At 39.5% G+C, this 22,033-nt stretch overlaps 2 protein-coding genes across 7 annotated transcripts in view; both read right to left on the bottom strand.

The window, feature by feature from the left end:
• The window catches only part of fasn (fatty acid synthase), a 53,145-nt gene extending 45,968 nt beyond the window's left edge, over positions 1-7,177 (bottom strand). Inside the window, exon 1 of the mRNA XM_048232636.1 lies at positions 6,785-7,177. The gene's annotated coding sequence lies outside the window, so the exon portion shown is untranslated. The remainder of the gene's footprint in view (positions 1-6,784) is intronic.
• Positions 7,178-8,047: 870 nt separating this feature from the next.
• Positions 8,048-22,033, bottom strand: part of ccdc57 (coiled-coil domain containing 57) — a 120,905-nt gene continuing 106,919 nt past the window's right edge. For all 6 annotated transcript variants that reach the window (XM_048233079.1, XM_048233084.1, XM_048233080.1 and 3 more), the window contains one exon: positions 8,048-8,386. In XM_048233079.1, coding sequence (XP_048089036.1) covers positions 8,187-8,386 — 200 coding nt within the window. In that variant the 3' untranslated portion in view covers positions 8,048-8,186. The remainder of the gene's footprint in view (positions 8,387-22,033) is intronic.

The following is a 22,033-nucleotide window of genomic DNA, read 5'->3' as shown; positions in this document are numbered from 1 at the left end:
TCAATCTAACATGATAATAGCTCATGTGAAAAGATATAGTCTTGATGAAAACTGCAGTCCCATTTAAGGAAGCAATGAAACTCATTAATTCAAAAACACATAGTCTGACTAACAGATGCTTCACTGATCCTCAGTCTGCAATTTTATGAAAACACACCACCTTCATCTTCAACAATTAGAAAGTTGCTTTAAACCCATTAATGTCCATATTTTTCCTATACAACACTTAATGCACTAAGTCTAGCTTTTGTCAAAATGGTAGGCCTATGTTTTTTTTTTTTTGACAAAACAAATAGTTTTTTTTAAACATGAACGGAGAACATCGGACGGACAAATCTTGCGAGAATCGTGAAACAACACTGTAGATATCGGAACTCCCCCTATTACCGTCGGTCCCGTATTTCCGCCGTCTTGCGTGTATGTATGTGTCACTTAATATCCATTTCTATACAAACCAAGACGGTGGACTCCTAAAAAAATGCAACCACCCACACCATAGGTGTATCTAAATTAGCTATGTACCAAAAATGACATTTTGCCGTGACTCGAAGAGCTGTCAACAGTGTTGTAAGGCTGTGTGTACACATCCACTTGGAGCTCCAGTGGAATTTTAATTTCATGACGAGAAATCTTGATCTAACCGTTCATGCGCCGTTGAAACGGAGTAAATAGGCAACCCATCAGGCCAGCACTATAACTCTGAGCGTGGTAAACAAAATCGGATATTTCAGGCAGTACATTTTGTTCAAATCTACACACCTATGGCTACTGAAAAATGTAAGGTTCATTTAGCAAATGTTATTTTGAAGTGTTAAAAAACATTGTTGTTTTAGAATTTCTGAACAAAAGTGGTGATAATTGGGGGTGTTACGATACAGCTGTTTGTAGATGGGATTAACAGGCAAAAACTTCACCTCCACAACATGACAACTTGAATTTCCCCTTGGGGATCGATAAAATATCTATCTATCTATCTATCTATCTATCTATCTATCTATCTATCTATCTATCTATCTAACACATTTTCATTGTGTACAGGGGGATAAGTCACAAGAAGTTTGCTATTTACAACAGCAAAGGAAAAAAATCTAAATATATCGCGACTCTAGAGCAGTGTTTCTCAAGCTTATTCAGACCAAGGACCAATTAACCAATAAAAACATCACAAACCACCTAGCTAAAAAATAAAAAAACAGTTTATCTACTTCAACAGTATATTACACAATAGGCCTACTCACTGAACCACCTTGCTTATTGTCTTTGCACTCTGCTTATTGTGTGATTTAAATTGTCTCTGTCTCCTCAGATCCTGGTGAACTTTTACCGCTGCACCATCGAGAGCATCCTCACCAACTGTGCCACAGTTTGGAATGGCAACTGCTCTGCCTATGACTAGGGCTGCAGCTATCGATTCTTTTTGTAATCGATTAATTTAGCACTTTATCAATTGATTAATCGGATATTTTTTTTTTTTTTATTTTTAAACGACCAAAACAAATAATGCATAACGAAAATGTCATTGCTGTAAAATGATCAAGCAATTGGCACAGAGGTATTTATTCTAACTCAAACATTTGGCTCCAAAACTAAGCCCATTTATTGCAATTTACCCATTTAGTGTTTATAAGTGCCAGTGCCAACAATTAAATAATGTTCAAAATGTTCTCTGTAAAATTGCAACCTCTTGTGCATGACTTAGCTGGGTGAACAAAGCTGTCCATACTATGTTGTTAAGTAATGGGAGGGAGAAGAGGGGAAGCAATTTAATGTATTAATATGCACAACAGGTTTCATGCTGATGTAGACCTGATATCAAAGTAAATATCTGTTTTATGTAGATTTCTACACCTGCAGTATTTGGCATTAGGCTACTAATATATAATTTCACCATTACTAAAAAAATAGCCTACCATTAGGCTACTAACAAATAATTTTACCATTACTAAAAATAGCCTACCATTAGGCTACTAACAAATAATTTTACTATTAGGCTACTAAAAAATAATTTCTGGGGTGAGCCCTAGGTTACCATTTGCTATGGTAACCTAGCAACCTGTGTGTGTGTGTGCACGCGTGCGGTGCGTGAGGGAAGATGAGGGTGCATGCATGTGAGGGGTTCTTTTTTAGGCATACTGTCTTGCAATTGAACGTGAATAAGTTTACTAGGCTACTTAAAAACATCAAAGCTAAACATTATATCACGACATCGCTACAAATATAGTATGTGATTAAAATCAGCCAACATCAATGTAGGCTATAGGCTACGTAGATAGAAAGATAGGCTAGATAGATTGATAGATAGCCTACATTATAGACGCTTGGTGAAACAGCATGGAGTGGATGTTTTCGGTTCAGATGCTCGTTCTTTTCCTTTTTGAGTATGTAATGATCCCAAAACTTTACTTGAAAACTTTAGACATTCTCTGCCATTTATGGACATCTTGACTCTGCAATCGCGCCAGCTAAATTCAGAATGCGCTAGTGGTGTGCTTCCTGAACAACAGTCCGTGTGGAACAATCAGATCCCTGTGCGTATAGTGCGCATCATAGGAATTTAACGAGGCTTCGAGGCAGGGTTTTTGCCTCGAGTAATTTTTGTAATCGAGTTATTCGAATAACTCGATGCATCGTTTCAGCCCTACCTATGACCGAAAAGCACTGCAGAGAGTGGTGAAAACTGCCCAGGGCAACACCGGTTCCTCACTTCCCTCCATCGAGGCCATCCAGGACAAGCGATACTTGCATAAGGTGCGCAGCATCATCAAAGACTGTTCACCCCACTCCCCTCCGGGAGGCGCTACAGGTTTCTCCGCACCCGAACCAGCAGGTTCAGAGGAAGCTTCTTTCCTGTGACTTTGCATTGGCACTATGACATCACAATGGGCTAAGTAAATTGATTTGCACCTGTATCAACTGCCAGATGCTCAACTAGGCCCCCTCAAAGAGTCAATTGACCGATCCCAAGCCCCACCTCCCATTGTCAGTCCCATAGTTACTGTTGCTAAGTCGGACAAGTTTGCAGGAAAGTGTGCGAGAACGCATGTTCAACATGGGGATGCAGCTCCCCTATTTAGCCTAGTGCAACAGTGTATGCTGGATTTTTGAGCGTCAAGTAATATCAATTCAAACAACAGAGGCCAGAAAGGCCTTCAGTATGCGGAAGGACACATTCACAATGTCCGCTGTTATCAACGAGGTGAAACCATGGAGGTATTATATGGGTGGAACACCACAAATTGAGGACAAACCAATCCGGTGTTACGGATCTTAATGGGATGCATGTTAACTGGGGATAAACAATTAGCAAGTTATCACAAGCAGGTAGTTTACCTTATTTGCTGCAGATGCGATCTGATTCAATAAACAGGTCTGTGCAAACACATGGTGTTGACGTGTCTATAACAAAATCTAACCATTTTTCGAGGATTAATTGAAGACGGGACCAAGTGCTGCAGATCCAAGTTCCCACGCAACTGTTAAGCAGCTCATGTTGAGGTGGAGAGATAGCTTCGCTACGGTAGGCCGATGGCCTACTTATTATTTTGAATGGCTGCTTTAGAAGGAAGAGTTCAAATAAACATGATGCAAGTGTATTGAAAAGAAACCACTAGATCTATCCGAGTTTAAATCCATACCACGCACGACATATCTGCATGGCAGACGCTATCAAGAGCAATTGCAGACGTGATTTGTCTTGAACTAGACTTCATCAGTGCCCGCTTATAGGCAGAAACTTAATTTAAAATATGGGCAATGTAGTCTATTGGCGATTTCGAGACTGCATAGCCTATACAGCAAGGCATAGTTTTGAATCGGCACATGATTTTATCTTTAGAAGACATTGGCTATCTCGCATTCAGCCATCAATAATGCAGTAGGCCTAGGCTATTATTGCGTTTGTTGAAAAAATGATCGTTAATTATTTCTGTAAACAGTCTTCTATCCCAAGTTAAACAAGGCAAGGTAGCCTGTGCCTAAAAGCTGAAAGTATTCTTGTTGTGTGTAAGGCGATACGTGATTGAAGGTGTAGCCTATTTGCACGTCTTCCAATCGTATTCTGTGCGAGTTCAGGTCCTGCAAGGTATCATTTTTTGCATAGGCTTATGTTGATCGTTTCAACAGTGTAAACCAGGTTTAATTGTGTTTTTGTGTGTAGTTATGAACACAAATAAAGGGAACATTTTCGTACACACTCAGATTTCTTTACTGAAAAGTAGCAGCCTATCAAAATGCAAAGTTAGGCCTTTGTGTGTTAACGTTTCACACAATATCGTATGTCACTTCTACAAGTACCCAAGGCATATATTTGAACCTTTTTGAGCTCTTTAGTTATTTAGGCTAAAAGCAATAGAAGCATTATAGCATTCGCATAACCGGCGTATTGTCATACAGAATAGACACTAGAAAATTCAAAATTGACCAAGGTTGAATTGAAAATGGACCTCTTCTCTGTGTCTCTCTCCATTGAACTGGATAGCTCACTTTTCTCTTCCCACTTTTTCACTTCTTTTTCTTCACTTCATACATTAAACTATCTGTCTATTAACATCCATTAAACTATCTGCACATCTATTAATTCACTATTAAATAATACTACTAAAACTACTGTCTACACTGCACTATATTTCTTGACCTGTCTATGCACCACCTGTCTATACTTTGTATCACATTGCACTTCTCTGTTTTTTTTGCACTTCTGGTTAGACGCAAACTGCATTTAATTGTCTTTGTACTCTGCACAATGACAATAAAGTTGAATCAAATCTAATCTAAATTGGCGTATCTTATATAGCCAGTGTTGCAGAACTGTTTGGATTTACATACAGTACAAGTTGGTTCAATCTCATCTATATTATATTTTACCACGTCTGCTCGCCAACCACTTGGGATAGCTTGCAGACCACCAGTGGTCCCCGGACCACACTTTGACAAACACTGCTTTTTAGGCAAAAAATACCTAAACCTGCATACTGTACCTTTAATTTTTGTTTCTAATATGTTATGTACTGAAGAACTGCAGATATGGAACTTTATTAGAATCCATATTAGTTGAATAGGCTGCACATTAAATCTAGGGAGCACTAGGCCTACTGCATCTGATTCAAGGATCCACAAAAACAACTGCCAAAGCTGTAGATGTGCGCCTGGTATGCCTCCATCACATGACACTGACAGAAACATGGAACCAGCTTCAGATGTGAGATAGAAAGGTTTGAAGTTGCATACAGCCTTAAGGTACAATACAAAGTTCATGTACTTTGCATAGAGGCAATGCAATGTGCCTTTATAAAAGCTAAAAACAAACAGACTTCCTCTAGATAAAAAATGACATAATTCTGAGATGGGCCTAGTTTCCATCTGTAAATTAATTTGACAGATCGGTGTGATTTTCATAAGTATTTTTTTTAAATTATGAATTTCAAGTACCTACCAACAAGGAAGCTTAGGCCTAAACCTCCATTTTGTCTGTGGATGCCGGCTGATTGGAGTTAACTCCACCCGACAAAAAGACAATGGGCAAAGTTTGAGAGTGGAATCTCACGGCAATAACTGGAGTGCATGTGTAGTGTTGCATATGTGGTAAGCGGTAAGGTGTGATCAGGGGCACTAAGTGGGCTGATTCAGGCTAAAGTTAATTAATCTGTGATGACATCACGGCATGGAATCGCCATCATTATTAGTAAGGCCTCGCCCATATCAGTCCCCCTCCAGAGTAAAAAAAATACCTGCCAAGGAGATTCTGTTCTCTCACTCACCCAATGACTCAAAGAAGTGCTCCTAATTATGTGCAGTCAATCTTTTATTCAAATCACATTTTTGAAAGACGTTTACATTAATCATTACTACAACAAATATATATATATATAAACTTTCAGCAACAGCTGAATTGCTTAACGTTAGGCCTACTTCCCATAGCCTACACAATGAGTGTAGCCATGCAATCCTAACCGTCGCTGTATACAATCGTTAAAGCACAATGCATTGACTGATAGTAATTAAAGTGGTAGCAAAAAATGATCACACCAACAAATTCAAATGTAATAGGCTCGATCTGTTAGAAGACGTGTCTGACAGCACATCGCTTGAAAGTGAAACTTCCTCAAAATGATGGAGCATCATGACTAGGCAGCTGCAGGCCCTCAAGACCTCTGCGGGTCGGATTAGACCGATATCTTGACGCTGCAGACCTTATATTTTATACTAATGCAACAATATTTCAATAGGTTGCAATGCCCTGATGAACATCTCATGTAAAGTAACTACATTAGCATGACACACTGCAGTTATAACGTTCACAAACAACTGATGTCAAAAGAAGTTAGCTTCCTGACTTGCTAGCAGGTCATCTTCAAAAGTGGTTTATTACACATAGCCTACGTTACATTATGCAAACACCGTGAACCACAACCGTAAAGTTACGAATTCAAGACATTCGTTCGGTTTCAAGGTTGGTCTGCGTCAGATAGCACTAGCCCTAGAAGCTATCCGTCCCATCTGCGACATGCGTTGACTGTTGTTCCACTCCTAACTTTATTTTAGGATAATAACGATAGCCTACGTTGACTCACCAGTATACGGTAACTTACATCCACACAATTATCATAGTCAAGGACCACACTGCGATGTCGTCCTCGACGTGGAAGTAGCTATACTGCCAAATTACGTTTTTAAGAGCTGCCATCAATTACATAGAATAATATGTAATGCTAGCTATTAATGTGCTGACGATAGCCTATAACATTGCAAAGCATCATTGACAGCAGTTAAAGATGACGCCACTTACCTGTGAACAGTTAACGTTAACGGCACCTGACAGATCTGAATATCCTCTCCGTAAACTGTACCGTGAACTTCAATATTGAAGCAAATTGAGGACAACGCACTAATATTCCTGTGGTCGCGTTTATCCTCGTTCACTTGATTTCACCGAAGTCTCTCCTCGGCAGAACTAACCCTACACCTCAAAAATTGTCTTGCCGATTTGGTTCTTTCACTGCTTAATTTAAATGGCTGACATGCTCTGAAGCCACGCCACATGGGCTGACAACTTGGCTGTGCAGCACAGTCCAATAGGAGAGGAGGAAGGTCTCGTATACCCAGCCAAAGATGGGGTGATTGCCCGCGGTCCTGTAGTTTCATACAAAATTTGAAATGTCTAGGATGGGTTACTCGAGTTCATTCAGGAAATGATGTTGCGTTTGAGACAGACGAATTGCATGTTCAGTCTTGCCTTCACGTTCAAGGTGATATCTAGTCATAGGATGGCTTTGTCAACAGACCAATACAAACTAACATTAGGCAACATTTCGAAACTGATGAAGAGTGGTGATTGTAGCGTGCAAGACCGGTGGATGCATTTCGGTAGGACAGGTTGCAAGATTGCACAGCATATTTTGAAACAGTAACGTTATTGAGGTTTAAGTGTAATTTTATTGTTTCAAGAATTCCCTACTTCCAATGAATTTCCAAATTGCAATGTAGGCTACTAAACACTGCAGGGTATCAATGCTGAATGTAGCCTATCATAGACAACAAATAGGAAACGTTTCAGGCTATATGATATATCGGAGCCACTTATATATACACATAATTGTATGGTTTTGATTCTCATTGTAAATTAATGTGATGTGTTTGTAAGCATAACAATGAGGAGGAAATGCCGCTATTGTCAATTCAACTGTTTATTCTGAGTTGTTGAAAAGTGAGCATAAGCCTATCAAAAACAGAGGTGTGTCCATTCCTCCAATCACAATGAATGTAAGGGTGTTGCTAGGTGATAGGGTGATGTGATGACACTGTGGGAGGTGGAGCTTCACCCAACTAATGATGTCATGTACCGCCAGAGGGTTACTAGAGTTCATAGAACTGCAGACATGAACGTGAATGATCCAATGCATTGCAAACATTTAGTAAGTATGAATACCTTATAAATTATATGAAGGAAAAAAACTGGTATCTGCAAATTACAGAGAATTAATAATAATAATTAAAAAGGCAACAACAGTGCTGTCCCGTGGCTTACAGAATTCAACCAATAATCACATTATTTTCATATAAACAATGTATTTATTAAATATTTATCTTCCATCATATTCTAGCTAACAGTCATTCTTATATGGAAATTTAATGTATAGCCTACAAAATACAAAACAATTCTGGGGCAATATCTACTAAAAGTTATTATCTTAGTCTTTAATGTTGTAGTGCCTTATCTCCACTCTCTTTCCAGGAGCCCTTGTTGTTTTGACTTTGTGCATCATTCCTGCTTGTTTCTTTCCCTCCTGGTCTGATGTGTTATACTGAATTCTGGGGGAAACAGTGATGGTTATCGACTCTGATTTTTCTTCACAACCCTCTTTGAGCTGTGGTTTGAAGACAGGGAGTACTGGAAAAGAAAAATAAATTCAACATTAAAGATTAGGCTATGGGTCTCTTAACCTGTTGTTAAGCTCTTGTGAAAATGGCCTTAATATTTACTTAAAAGTTAAGATGTTTTACTTTTGCCTTCAAATGTAACCATATATGGCTACATTTGTGTATGGTCTAAATATACACTTTCTAGTTCCTCCTTAATCATGGCTAATGATAATCACTCATCTCTCCAACAGACAGCCAAGTATGTTAGGTATATACTGTAAAATGATATTAATTAATGAGGTGAGAGACAAGAAGGAAGGGGAGGATGAAAGAAAGAAGAAAGGAAACGGAAACATATTACCAATTTATATAGCTTACAATAGGGAATCAACAGGAATTTGCAGGCCAAAACTTAATTCTTATTCATTGGAGCTGTGAGACAAGTGGAGCCCCAGTGGTAAATTATAATTGCAAATATGCAACTAAGTATACCTAAGTGTAAATGTATCAGTAAGTGAAATGTTGAAAATGACACACTGATCATCATGACATCCTTTTTAGATTAGAGAATTTTTCAATTAGTCATCACAGTCACTTCATCACAGAATCCTCAATAACTCATAGTACCCAGGAAAGCAAGATCATATTTGTTTGTTTGATGTCAGTGGGCAATGCCCTATATCTTTTTATTGTGGCAAATAGAGTTCTTTGTCTTTCCTGTCAGTACAAGTAATGGTTTATAACTTTAGTTTTCATGGAGGAGGAAGAGTTGTAAAACCAGCAACTTAAAGATGACTTTTTATTAATAAAATAAGACATTTAAGATAATTTCATATTGAAAATGCATAGGCATGTTATGAGAGAAAGTGGAATAGAGCATTATGTCCAATTCCAATATGTGGTTTAATGTTCTGCATTATGTCCAATATTCCAATATGTGGTTTAATGTTATGCATTTCTCTCTAGTGGGTCACTTTGACACTAAAAGTAAGATTCTATGTAATGACTGTATGATATCTGTAACTGTCCCTGTGTATATCTGTGTGTGACTAAGTCTTTAGAGATAAGCGGGAATATTATGTCTTTGCAATGTTTCACTGTTCTGTTCTAAAACCTAGAGCATGTGACAAAACCTCAATGCATCACATCAGTATATTTATTTGACATTCATACAAACGTATAACAGTTACACTTATATTCTATTTATTTTCTTTATTTATTTACTGTATATCTACATGATATACAGTACACACTGCACAGTCATTTAAGTCAAAGGACTAAGCATTTCACTACATATTGTACTTTGTATAAAAATGCATGTGACAAATAAATAACTTGAACTTGAAACATGATGTACAATTGCTTTCTTTGACTTAGAACACTGGGTCAAATGAAGTACAGTGAAGCAACTTTCATGGATTGCAAGACCTCAGATTTTGCCTCGTGGTCTCTTGATTGCAAAGACTCTTGGGTTTAGACCAAGACACACAGAGACAGCAGTGGTCTGATAAGCTTGCTACTGTGCCAAATCCGAGCAGAGATTCATATGATGACACAAAATAGTTTGGATACAGAAGTGGAAATGGATCTCAAACATAGACATCTCCAATGTTATGGGACATCATTAACCAGATTTATTTCAAATTAAGGATATACCATGTCACCTGGCATTACAAAGGGTCTTGGTCAGACAGCTAACCAAGGACCCATTGGCCACTATGAATAAGATCCAGAGTTTGTTTGTGGAGATGGGAGAATTCCCTAACAGAATGACAACCATCAGTGCAACTCAGTGCCTGTTTCTTCCACACACACCATTGGGAATTGTGGGCAAATACAGTGGGTCCCAGTTAAGAATTGACACTTTATTCACCATCAAGGTGATTCACGCAGCTGGGTGAAATGTAAGTACAACTGCAGCCGCTTGGGGGCAGCATAGTCCGCTGTGGCGTTCCATGGTCGAACCGGATGGAGCATTCGACAGCAAGGGCTGTGATTGGCCGAGTTTTCAGTGCATTTCTCTGTGTTTTTAGCAGCCCCTGCAACATGCTAGTCCACTGTAGCCTATAAGCTTTGTCCATAATGTTAAACATAGTTTTGGATTCAGTGGCAAGATGTCTTGATTGTACAGTGCCTGTCTCTCAGTAATGTTTTAAAATGAGAGCTTCGTCAGCTGGCAGTAGGCTACTTTGTCGGCGGTCAAGTGGGTTAATGCGCGTATTTCCAGAACAGGTCTGCAACTTTCAGGCAGCTCTGACTTCGATTCTAGGCAGGAGCAATATAAAGGCCTATTGTTATCATTTTTGCAAGGTGTTGATAGCTGTTTTGGGACACGTTAAACGTTCTTTATAATGAGCGCATACGGGGAGTAAAACGACTGTTACGTGCTGTTACAACTGTAGGCTACAATGATTGCAATTTTTGCACTTTTGCCTCATGTGTTTTCAGGTTTGAGGGCTTTTTTGGCAAGATTGACCTTGGTTAGACTCTGCATATGGAAAATAAAGTCAGTTTTCGACACACGTCTGTTATTAGTTCAATAACAAGTGTTCCTTGTTAAAACATGTGACTAGTGAAACTCAAATGATTTTAGAAATATTTAGCCAAAGCCAAAGTGTTAGAGAAGAGAGTTGCGGTGCAGCTCAGATGTCTTCTTAATTTTTTTTTATCCTTTAGTAAAAGGTGCAGAACATTATTAAACTTTGACTAACGTTTCGATGTTAGTTAGTCAAAACATCGACACATCGAAACGTTAGTCAAAGTTTAATAATGTTCTGCACCTTTTACTAAAGAATAAAGAAAATTAAGAAGACATCTGAGCTGCACCGCCGCTCTCCTTCTCTAAAATATCTGCCCTGGCCTGGTTGCACCGGATTGTCGCCAAACGACAGAAGCTGGAGAACCCTCCTCTGTCTACCAAAAGTGTTACTTTGTGCCCGCCTCCCCCACTGCTTGTGAAAGAAGGGGTGGGGGAGGGGGCTTAATGTGAAAAAGCTTAATGTCCCAAAACGACAACAAGTCATAATGGTAGGCTACAGGAAGTGGGGGGAGGGTATGGGATGACCAGAACCGTCTTCGCTGTGCTATTCAGAAAGCATCTTCTATTGTTTTTCCAGACGCACACAGCTCGTTATAGCCTATCGAGTGCCTTAACAGATAGGCTCTGCTCTTGGGTTGGGCCTCACAGCGAACTCAACCCTCTTGTTGCTTGCAGTTTGTTAAATAAAGCGATGCAGATTACATTATTTATTTCTGATTAATTGCGTCTTTTGATGTCTTTTGCAACATCTGCTTGTTAGGCTGGGCTAATGTCCTGTACAGGTAAATGTTCAACAATTGCTGGTGTAGGCCTACAGGCTATCATCAATTAGGGACTGTTCAGGGGCTACCAGAGGAGTTTTGGGAGCGTTAGTCAAAAAGACCCTCCCTCGCCAGCAAGACATTTCAGCAAAGGGGTGCGAGACCCTGTGCGAACTTGACAGATGCATGAACTTACGTGCATGAAATCATGCGATAGCTTACTTTACACATAGCCAAGGCTACCGTCGGTGCATTTTAATAGTAGCCTAGTCTAATAAGCTACACCAGCTTGTCTTTAAGAGGGGAAATTGAATAGCCTATAACATTAGGGCAAATTGAATAGCCTATAACATTAGCTGAGTCACATATTTGGCCATATGGTATCATAGGCTACATCACGAAACCAAATAGTGTAACAAAGGCGAACACTTTAACAGGGGAAATTAATTGGGCATGAATCATTGTGCTGAACGGTATTTGTCAATGAGCAGAAACACACACGACATTCAAACTGTTGATAAGATGTGCACTATGGAAACTGGTCTGTAGGCTAACATTGGACAAATAAATGACACTGACTCGCCATATCTTGCTTTGCCGCAAACTCAGCAATGAAATCATAGGCCAGTTTGCAGGTAGCATAACGTCTTTTTCAATTAATAGAAGGGAGAGCCCAGTCTCTCCTGTGACATTGAGGCGCGCAAATAGTTTTTAATAGCCTGTTCAACTTCGAAAAGCTTCGTTCACCCGATGCCAGTCACTGATCGCAATTTCAAATTTCGAAGTTTTAAGTGCAGTAGGCCCCTATCTGCCCCCTTTGGAATTATATCTCGAGCCTATTATAAGGTCCAGTGCGTTATGTCCTGGGATTCGGACGTGCTCAAAAAGAAAAGAAAAAACACTTTTTTTTATAGACGGTTATGATCGGAGCAATATGAGTCGTGTCATTCAGACTCAATCCTCTTGTTGCTTTGATATCTTTTTCGTTGTCGTTTGAACGTCGGCAAGCAGGCATGCGGTTGCAATTTAAATGAAATTTCTACAGTAGTCCTACAACATGCAACATGCTTGTTAGGCTGGGCTACTGTCAATGTACTTGTACAGGTAAAATGTTCAACAATTGCTGGTGTACAGGCTATAATCAATTAGCTAAATAATTTGTCCAGCTGTTTAAAAAAAAATCGTGCTACATTCAAACGCAAAAGATGCTTTGATATCTTTTTTCGCTTGAACGCCGGGCAAGCAGGCATGCTGCGGTTGCAATGAATGAGGATAATTGGTTTTATCTGCGGATTTATTTTTGCATTATTTTGAATATGACTCGCTCCAGTCTCAACAGCACGCCTACTTTTTTCCACACGATCTAAGTTCTAACACACCCCTCCCTTTTCTCTCTCCATCCCCCGACGATGCTTTCTTAAAGGAGCTGCACCTCTTACAACAATTGCATCTACATTTTCATATTAGAATGTTTTGTCAAGTGTGTTTAAACTACCGCGGATCAATTTAAGTTCCCGGTCCCCCGCTGAAAGTCTCATGTGCTTATCGTTACACTATCAAATCTATCTTTGTCAAGTAACCGTGACAAATAGGGTATGATATATAAACTCACGCTATTGTATTATCATATATGTTTGGTAATGGCTCAGCTTTCTCTGATTGTTCTACTGACTTGGAAACTGCATCATGGAAGCAGTAAGTCAAGTCGCATCAAAAATAGTAGTGGCAGAACTCCAAAGTGACACCTTGTGGTTGTTTGTGTCGACTGCAGTTTGTGCCATTTCTGCTGAGAAAATGGGGTGCGTGATTCCTGAAGGAACCCGTCCAAACTTAACAGGGACCCACTGTAGTTCAATCTTTGTTTCATCAGACCAAAGGATTTGACTTCTTAAGGTCTGAAAGTCATTAAGGTGCTTTTTGTAAAACTCCCAGCAGTCAATGGCTTCCGTCTGGCCACTACCATAAAGGCCTGGGGTTCGTTTCCTGAAAGCATAGTTGCTAACTATGATAGCAACTGTCCTGGTAGTGTGACTACCAAATGTGAGTCCGTAGATTTGAGCACATGCACAAACACTTAAACTCCTTATTAAAATGTGATCGAAATATGACCAATATCAACACTGTACGAATTGTACGAACTGTACGAACACCATGACTCAAATACGGTCGATGCTTTTGGGAAATGGACCCCTGATTGGCAGTCTTTCTATAAGGTTCTTCCATCTCCACAAAGTAACTCTGGATCTCATTCATAGTGACCATTGGGTCCTTGATTACCTGTCTGACCAAGGCCCTTAAATTTGGCTGAGGGGCCAGATCTAGGAAGACTCTTGGTTGTTCCAAATGTTTTCCATTTGAGAATGATATACCGTGCTCAGCACTTCAGTGCTGTAGAAATGTTCTTGTATCTTTCCCCAGATCTGTGTCTTGACACAATCCTGTCTTGCAGGTCTACGGACAATTGTCTCGACCTCATGGCTTGGTTTTTACTCTGACGTACAACATCAACTTTGAGACCTTATAGAGACAGATGCGTGCCTCTCCTTATACTGTCCAATGAATTCATTTAAGCACAGGTGGACTCCAATTAAAGTTGTAGAAGCATCTCAAGGACTTTTGATAGAAGTAGGATGCACGAGAGCTCAATTGCAATCGTTATAACAAAGGGGTCTGAATACTTCTGTATTCTGTTGGAAGACTCATTGCACGTTGATATTACTGCGGCACCGGAAACGGGGGCTGTTTACATTTGGTTGTAGTCTTTCCACGAGACCTTATTTTATATTGAGTGGAAGTTTATACGCAGTTGTTAGGTATCTGAAAAAATAGTTCCACAATAGCAAATAACACGGCTGGAAATCATACATTGCGCCGATATATTTGTTTTTAATAATCAAAGAACACCACTAACCACTCGGTGAGTTGCACAGTTTTGAACGTTAAGGGTTGTTTTAAGGACATGTTTGTGCATGCCCATAGGAAGCCACTCTGAAGCAGTAAAGCCGATTCAAAACGAGTCAGAAAAGTCGAGACAGGATCAATCGTCAAAATTTCGGTGTCCACCACTCTAGTTTATCCAAGACAAGCCAACAAGTGTTAGACAATCAGAGAAAAGAAAAGAAAAGTTGCGAGCGTCTTGTTGCCAGCGTCCTCTTCTATGCTGTGGTATGCTGGGGAAGGGGAAGCACTAAGAAGAGGTATGCTGGGTGACTAGACAGGCTGGTAAGCTGGCTCTGTCGTGGGAGCTGAACTGGAGTGCATCACTTCAATATCAGACAAAAGGACCCAGACAAACTAATCAACATCTTGGACAATGACTGTCATCCACTCCACAGCACTATCATGAAGCATAAGAGCTTGACCAGTTGGAGACTATACTCACTGCCTTGCACAACTGACAGACTGAGGAAGTCATTTGTCCCCAAGGCCATACAACTCTTCAATGCATCACTTAAAGGAAGAGGAGTTAGACTTCTCTGCATAGTCTATCTGCCGCCACACCTCCCTCCACACTTACACATCTGTGACCTCTGACTGTACTGACTGTCCACTAGCCCACTGTGTTACTGCTTACACTGTCTGTCTACACTGTTTACTGGCTATATTAGCCCATATGTACAACCCCTCCCTCCATCTCCCAATCTGGACTGTGGTCTAACATCACTTGACCAATGGCTGATACCCTATTACTGCAACACTATGCTTGCATTGCTGCTATAATTCTTATATTACTATGTTTACATTTTTCTCCATTTTGTCCATATACTATACCTGTTATATTACTGTGCTTACATTTTTCTATTATATTGTACATATTTAATACTGGTCTCTTATATTGTCCATATTTATTGCTGGTCACTAGACTTTAACCCTGCACTGTTGCACTTATTTGCACTACCACCATGACACACAACTTACTGAGTACCTTACCATGGCATATTGAATCACAGGGTCAGTCCCTGCCCTGTCATTGCAAGTGCCTCATGCTTATACATTACATTCATGTGATCATTCATGCTTATACAGTACAGTACATTCATGTGGATCCTTGTTTTAGTATCTTTAGTGTCTTTTACTGTTCATTTTAGTCTTGTGGATTTGTTTTTTTTTTATCATCCTTTTTATGTTGTTGTGTGTGGTGTCATAAGCTACTGGGACGTTGAATTTCCCCTTGGGGATCAATAAAGTAAGTATCTAACTATCTACTGTATCTAACTATCTACTGTATCTATCTATCTATCTAAAGCACGATGCTACAGATGGCGCATGATGTGCAGTGATGCCTCGTGTTTTAAAAAAAATGCTGGAGACTTTAGTGGCATCGAAATGAGGCACTTATATCCACGTTGTTATTCGATGTTGTTACTACCATCTGCCTCGGTGCCGGTTACCTATTGGAACCGAGTTTCAGTGCCCAACCCTAGACTTAGTTAACCTGACTCTCGCCAGATGAATTTCGTTCCGCCTAGCTACGCCTAACTTCACTCACATCCATCTGGGATCGGTTCCGTTGAGAGTGATTTCAGCACGAGATTGTACGGTAGAGCCAATCAGGACGCAGGGCGGGAGTTTCATAGATGTGACATAGCGTAGAAGCGACTGTGAGACTGTTCTCAGCGTCACGGGTTGGCTTCGATGTGAGTGGTTAAAGTAGCACTTCAATAGATGACGGACAAGTGGCTTATCCAATCTTATGCAAGGATTTTTTAATAATGCCCAGCCTTCTGAAGCACCACTCCAATGGATCGATCCCAGATGGATGAGTGGAGCTAGGCGGAACGAAATTCATCTGGCGAGAGTCAGGTTAAGACTTAGCTACTCTCAATGCTTCAGTCACAGACAGAGGAGCAATTTGAGTAGAATGATGTAAGACCTGAGACAGTGCAGGCTGCATGATCACAACAGACATGTCCACTTCAGCCCTGCACAGCTTCTCTGGAGTTTTAACTACACCTAGGACTAATCACTAATTAACCTGCCCTTTATATTCACTTTGAGCTCCTCTTCTCGACATGAGGTATTGTTGTTTGTGACTCTACTAAGCCTGTTGTACTAGAACTTGTTTGATTCCGAACTCTTCGTTTTCAACCTGTTTGCCTGTTCTTCGACTAACTCCTTGGATCTCGCTACTTGGATTGTTTATTGGACTTGTAACCTGCTACTTGAACTACATACAAATAACTTGGTTGCTGCATTTGAGTCTGAGGTTCATTCATTACAAATGACTTCTTGAAGCCAGACTGCATAGGGTCTAGTAGGTTATTCTGATAAAGGAAGTCACACTTCACAAGTCACAAGGAAGACCACTTTCTCCAAAACCTTTGATAAGAAAGAAAGAAGGGAGACAGGTCTGTAGTTCTTCACATCAGTTTGATTAAGTGTACTTTTCTTTAGCAAAGGAGCAACCCTTGTCTGAAGAAGGAACAATTCCAGAACCGAGTGAAGTATTAAACACATGTGTGACTGCCCAGGATGGGACAGGATCCAAATGGCATATTGTTGGACGACTTTGCTGAAGCAGTTGAGAGACTGCTTCCTCATCAAGAGGAGAGAAATAGTCCAACGATGCCGTCATTGCAACACAAGGCAAAGGCCCCCTTATAGGTTCAACCTGAGCACTTATTTTAGCAACTTTTTCAATGAAGTCATCTGCTGACAGTGAAGTAGCTGATGGCAGTGGTGGAGGATTGAGAAGAGACGGTGGCGCTCTTAATCTTGCTCTGATAGAATGCCTTTTTTGCAAGTGTGACAATTGATGAAAAAAGATGACAGCAAAGACTGGTAGTTATTAAGATCATTTCCATCTCTAGATTTACGCCATTTCCTCTCAGCGGCTCTAAGTTCCTTTCATACTGATTCGTACTGATATACTGTTCGTCAGCCATGGATGATGAGGTTTAGAATGAGTGGGTCTTGAGGAAAGAGGATTGCTGCATACAGACAAGATGCCAGTGTAGAGCTCTGTAGCATCATTAACCTCATGTGTCAAGAATGAGCTCGGAGTAGATAAAGCAGATGTTACTAATGTTGGAAAAAATGGTCGTTTGAGAGGCTTCTGAGGTTACGCCGGAAAGAAATTGTCGGAAGAGGAGCTGCTGTGTTATCTAGGAGACTAGGGATGGGCATTCGATTCAATTTTCTTAGTCGAACGTCGGGAGAATTAACGATCTACTATCGATTAATCGTTAACTCATTGAATGCCAAGCTGTTTCCGGAAGCTTTGTCCTAGAGTGCCAGCAATCTAGACCATTGTTGATGATTTTTGTACAGCCACAGCATATTCTGTGTTATAGCTATTAACACATACAATGGCTTGTTTGAAAGGTGAGACTTTAAGCTCTTAGTGGGTGCAAACCGTGTATTTCTACACGCTTCTGTTCCTGAGAAATCGCAAGCTAAACAGTGGCTAGTTTTCATCAAAATCGCTGTTTTTTTCTAGAAATGTTGCCTGTAAAGTTTCCGGGAAGTGACCTAGCGAGACCTGACGAGACTGCCACCTAGTGATAGACCCAAGAAAATGGCCTGGTTTTGAGCTGACGTGCATGTGTCACTGATTCGACCCAAAGCGGCAACCGAGTTATGATAAAATGTCCAGATAAAATGTCCAGATTGTGCGTTTTCATGAGTTTTCGATCGTCATATATTTCATTTCCATTCATCACAGAGTTCCCAAAAGCACATATAAGGTGTGTTAGAGTGTCTAGTTTCGTAATTTAAAAAGAAAAGCTAAAAACGTAATATTACGTTTTTGGCACTCAATGAGTTAATATTTCTTTTATAAATTTAAAAATGCAATGAAAATACAAAAATACAGCCTGTTTTTCCTCGATGAGATCTTTCTCACAAGAAGAATAATTTGTGGACGTTTGGTTAGGCTAAACTTGAAGATATTAAGCACTGAGGTGCTCTAAAGCAGCGGAACCTGCAGCTGTGAGCCGGCGTTCAGATTAAACAGAGACCCTTGATTGTTCGAAAATAACAAATTATAAAAAATAATCATGTTAAACAATAACTTAACCAAAAACATAATAATGCTTAGATCTGACAGGTTTCGCCAAAATGTAACTCAAAACTATCCAAGGCACGGAGTCGGGAAAAAGGGTGAGAGATTAGCTTACAATTAATAAGGCTATTTAACAAAGCCTCATAAAAAAATAACTACCCTAAATCTTCAAATTATGGCCAGGGTCTTTTTTTATTTACTTAGGCTGCGCAAAGCACAGGGCTTTATTTGGGGCAGGTGTAGGCTATATTGAGCAGGCCTTTATTTCTATGTGTGTTTTATTGTGAGACATGCGGTTCGTTTGGAGCGCATACCGCTATCAAAAGCAGAAGATTTACCGTTTGGTTTGGGATTTAATTTACTTTTGGACAGTTTGTTTATATTGCTTGTTGGGACTGATGAGCACTGAAATCTGGGGGGTATTTGATGGCTCACTATTACATTTCGTGCAGTTGAATAAGTCGGGATTTTCACTGGCTGTTTATTGCGAGACAAGGCAGCCGCTTTCATTCATTGAAAGCGTGCGCTGTGCTGTAACTTATTCCCTCGCCAAGTAGCCTAAATTGAGTTTGATTTGTATGTATGATTTACTTTATTAAATTTGTAGCCTGGAATGCCTCCAGTCGCGGCAAAAAATGTGTTTAAATGTAGTACTAGCCTAGGCCTACTGCTTCAGCCTCTGGCAAGCTTGAGAGCGATGTGTTGGAGACCCATGGTGTAGGACAACGACGTTTCGTTGACTAAGTTCGTTCGTTGTTTTGCTAAGAGAGAAGCTACAAAGGGTGCAGGTGGAGACATCAATAACATCATGGATTGTTGATTACCTGACGGAAAGACCACAGTTTGTACTGATGGGAAGATGTGTGTCCGAGAAGGTGGTTAGCAGCACAGGAGCACCGCAGGGGACTGTACACTCTCCTTTCCTCTTCACATTATACACCTCGGACTTTCAGTACAACTCTGCAACCTGTCATCTGCAGAAATACTCTGATGACTCTGCAGTTGTAGGGTGTGTGAAGGATGGGGAGGATACTGAGTATAGAGAACTGGTAAACAGCTTTGTGGCGTGGTGTGGAAACAACCACCTACTCTTAAATGTGGCCAAGACCAAAGAGATGGTAGTGGACTTTAGGAGGGCTAGGACAAAGTTGAACACTGTCTCCATCATGGGGAAAGAGGTGGAGGTAGTGGAAAACTACAAATATCTGGGTGTACATCTGGATAACAAACTGGACTGGAAGTGCAACACTGAGGCTGTTTATAGGTCATCAAATTTAACATAGAGAGAAAAAAATTGATGGTTGCCTAAATAATTCGGAGAATAATGAAAGCATACATTTAAAACAACATTGCTAATGGTTTGAAATCAATTACTGGAAATGCAGCCATGATGATGATGATGAATATTTATTTTGGCTTTCTAATGAGTTTGATTGTCTTCACTCTTGAACAAATTGCATGAATGAATAAATAATATAAACTCAAAAACAATTTTGGCATATGGCTATTCAAAACTATCTATAGCCTACGTTCTTAGATTAAAAGGGTTCACTCCAAATTATTGTCTAGGTGTAGATGGTCATAAAAAATAAATTATGTATTCAACATAATATGGCCTATTGTCAGGGATGGGCAGTATTTCTAATACGGCGGTCATAATTAGTATCAACATAATATGTATTTAAAATGTATTTCAAATACAAAATACTATTTTGTAATTTGTATTTTATTGAGATGATGAAAATGCCTTCATTATTTTTGTATCAAAATACTTCAGTGTTGTGTATTTTGTATTTTCAAAATACTGTAAAATACTTTCTGTGAAACACTGTGATGACATCTATCTAACTATCTATAAAGCACAAAATCTCTGTCTCTGTCTGTCTGTGGCACCCTCACATGGTCAGACCCCATAGGCGTCGTCTGAATGCAACACTGTTTGAGAAGTTAGTTGTGCTTAAAGGCATCAACTGAGGAGACACGACTAGCTAAGGATACACACACTCCTTTGCTCACACAAGGACAGCACAAGGACTTGAGTTCACAAGTTTATATTGCAACACTTGAGTTTGCTGTTTTGCCATGTTCTCTGACCTGTGAAATATTTCAGTGCTATGGTAACTAAAGATACCTCAAACAAGGGCATTTCCAATTTTGCACATTTTAAATAAGAAATGATTGATAATGTCATAATAATTGGCTTCTAATTGGCTTAACTGATTAGATGGTATTAAATGTGACAACTTTTTACTTTTTTTTGTATTTACATTGACAGAGGTTGTGCACACACCAGTTTCAAGTGTATACAAAATTAGATACATTTCTAAATAAGTCATCTATTTGGATTGTTTGTCTGAGTTATTGTCACTGATGTCACTGAAGAGGAGTCTCTTGCTTTCAGATGTTTTTCCAGGTAGTGTACAAGTGGGGAAAGACGAAAAAGTCTTTTAGAAAGTATTTTGTAGTATTTTGAAAATACAAAAATACAGTATTTTATTTTGATACATTTTTTGGCTGCTGTATTTTGTAGCTTATTTTGATACATTTTTAAGGTGAGTATTTGGTATTTTATTTGGAAATACATTTTGATGTAGTTGTGCCCATCCCTGCCAATTGTCTCCCATAAGTCCCAAAGTAAATGTGAAATATAATTATCTAAAAATGCAATGGCACATCTGAGTCAATGGGCTACTCCAGTGCCAAAAAGAGAGAACATGGTCAAGCAAATAATTTTTGCTTCATAAAAATGTATTTGCTTTATGATGTAACCTTTGCAGATGATTTCTTATCTTTTGCTACTGGGAATGTCCAACCATTCCAGGATACACAAATACGGGTCAGCTGAATGTAGGCTAGTTTACCTCCCAGTGTTAAACTCTGTGATTAAGAATACTTCACAACTTGTATAGTAAAGTGACATTCGACTTCATAAAATATTCATGAAATATTTACAAAGGCTGGAGAGATTAAATTAATGGTATCCAGGTTACACAAATACGATGTTGGACTTTTATTTTGACAAGTTGTCATCATTCTGTCTTCCACATTCATGAAAGGTTTGGTCTGAATGTTGAGTCATGTCTCATGAAACAGTCATGAATGCTTTATGTGCAGTTTATGACAGCTGCTTTGAATGTGTTATGGACTCACCCGTCAAGTAAAGTGTTACTGAATTATCCTTTGGCTGGCATCAGATATAATATAGCCCACTGGCAAAGCATATTTACGGTCACTGAACAGCCTACCAAATGTGCATGACCCTTTATCAACAGTAGGACATGTCTTTCAATAAAGAGTATAACTAAAAAATCCATTATCAAGGTGATAAGCTATGTAGCCTAAATACTTTGTATGGGAAGCGAACCTGTGAAG

Source organism: Alosa alosa, chromosome 22 (genome assembly GCF_017589495.1).
Source record: "Alosa alosa isolate M-15738 ecotype Scorff River chromosome 22, AALO_Geno_1.1, whole genome shotgun sequence".
Taxonomy (NCBI): Eukaryota; Metazoa; Chordata; class Actinopteri; order Clupeiformes; family Clupeidae; genus Alosa; species Alosa alosa.
Note: the sequence above shows the minus strand (reverse complement) of the source record. Positions and strands in the feature narration are given on the sequence as shown.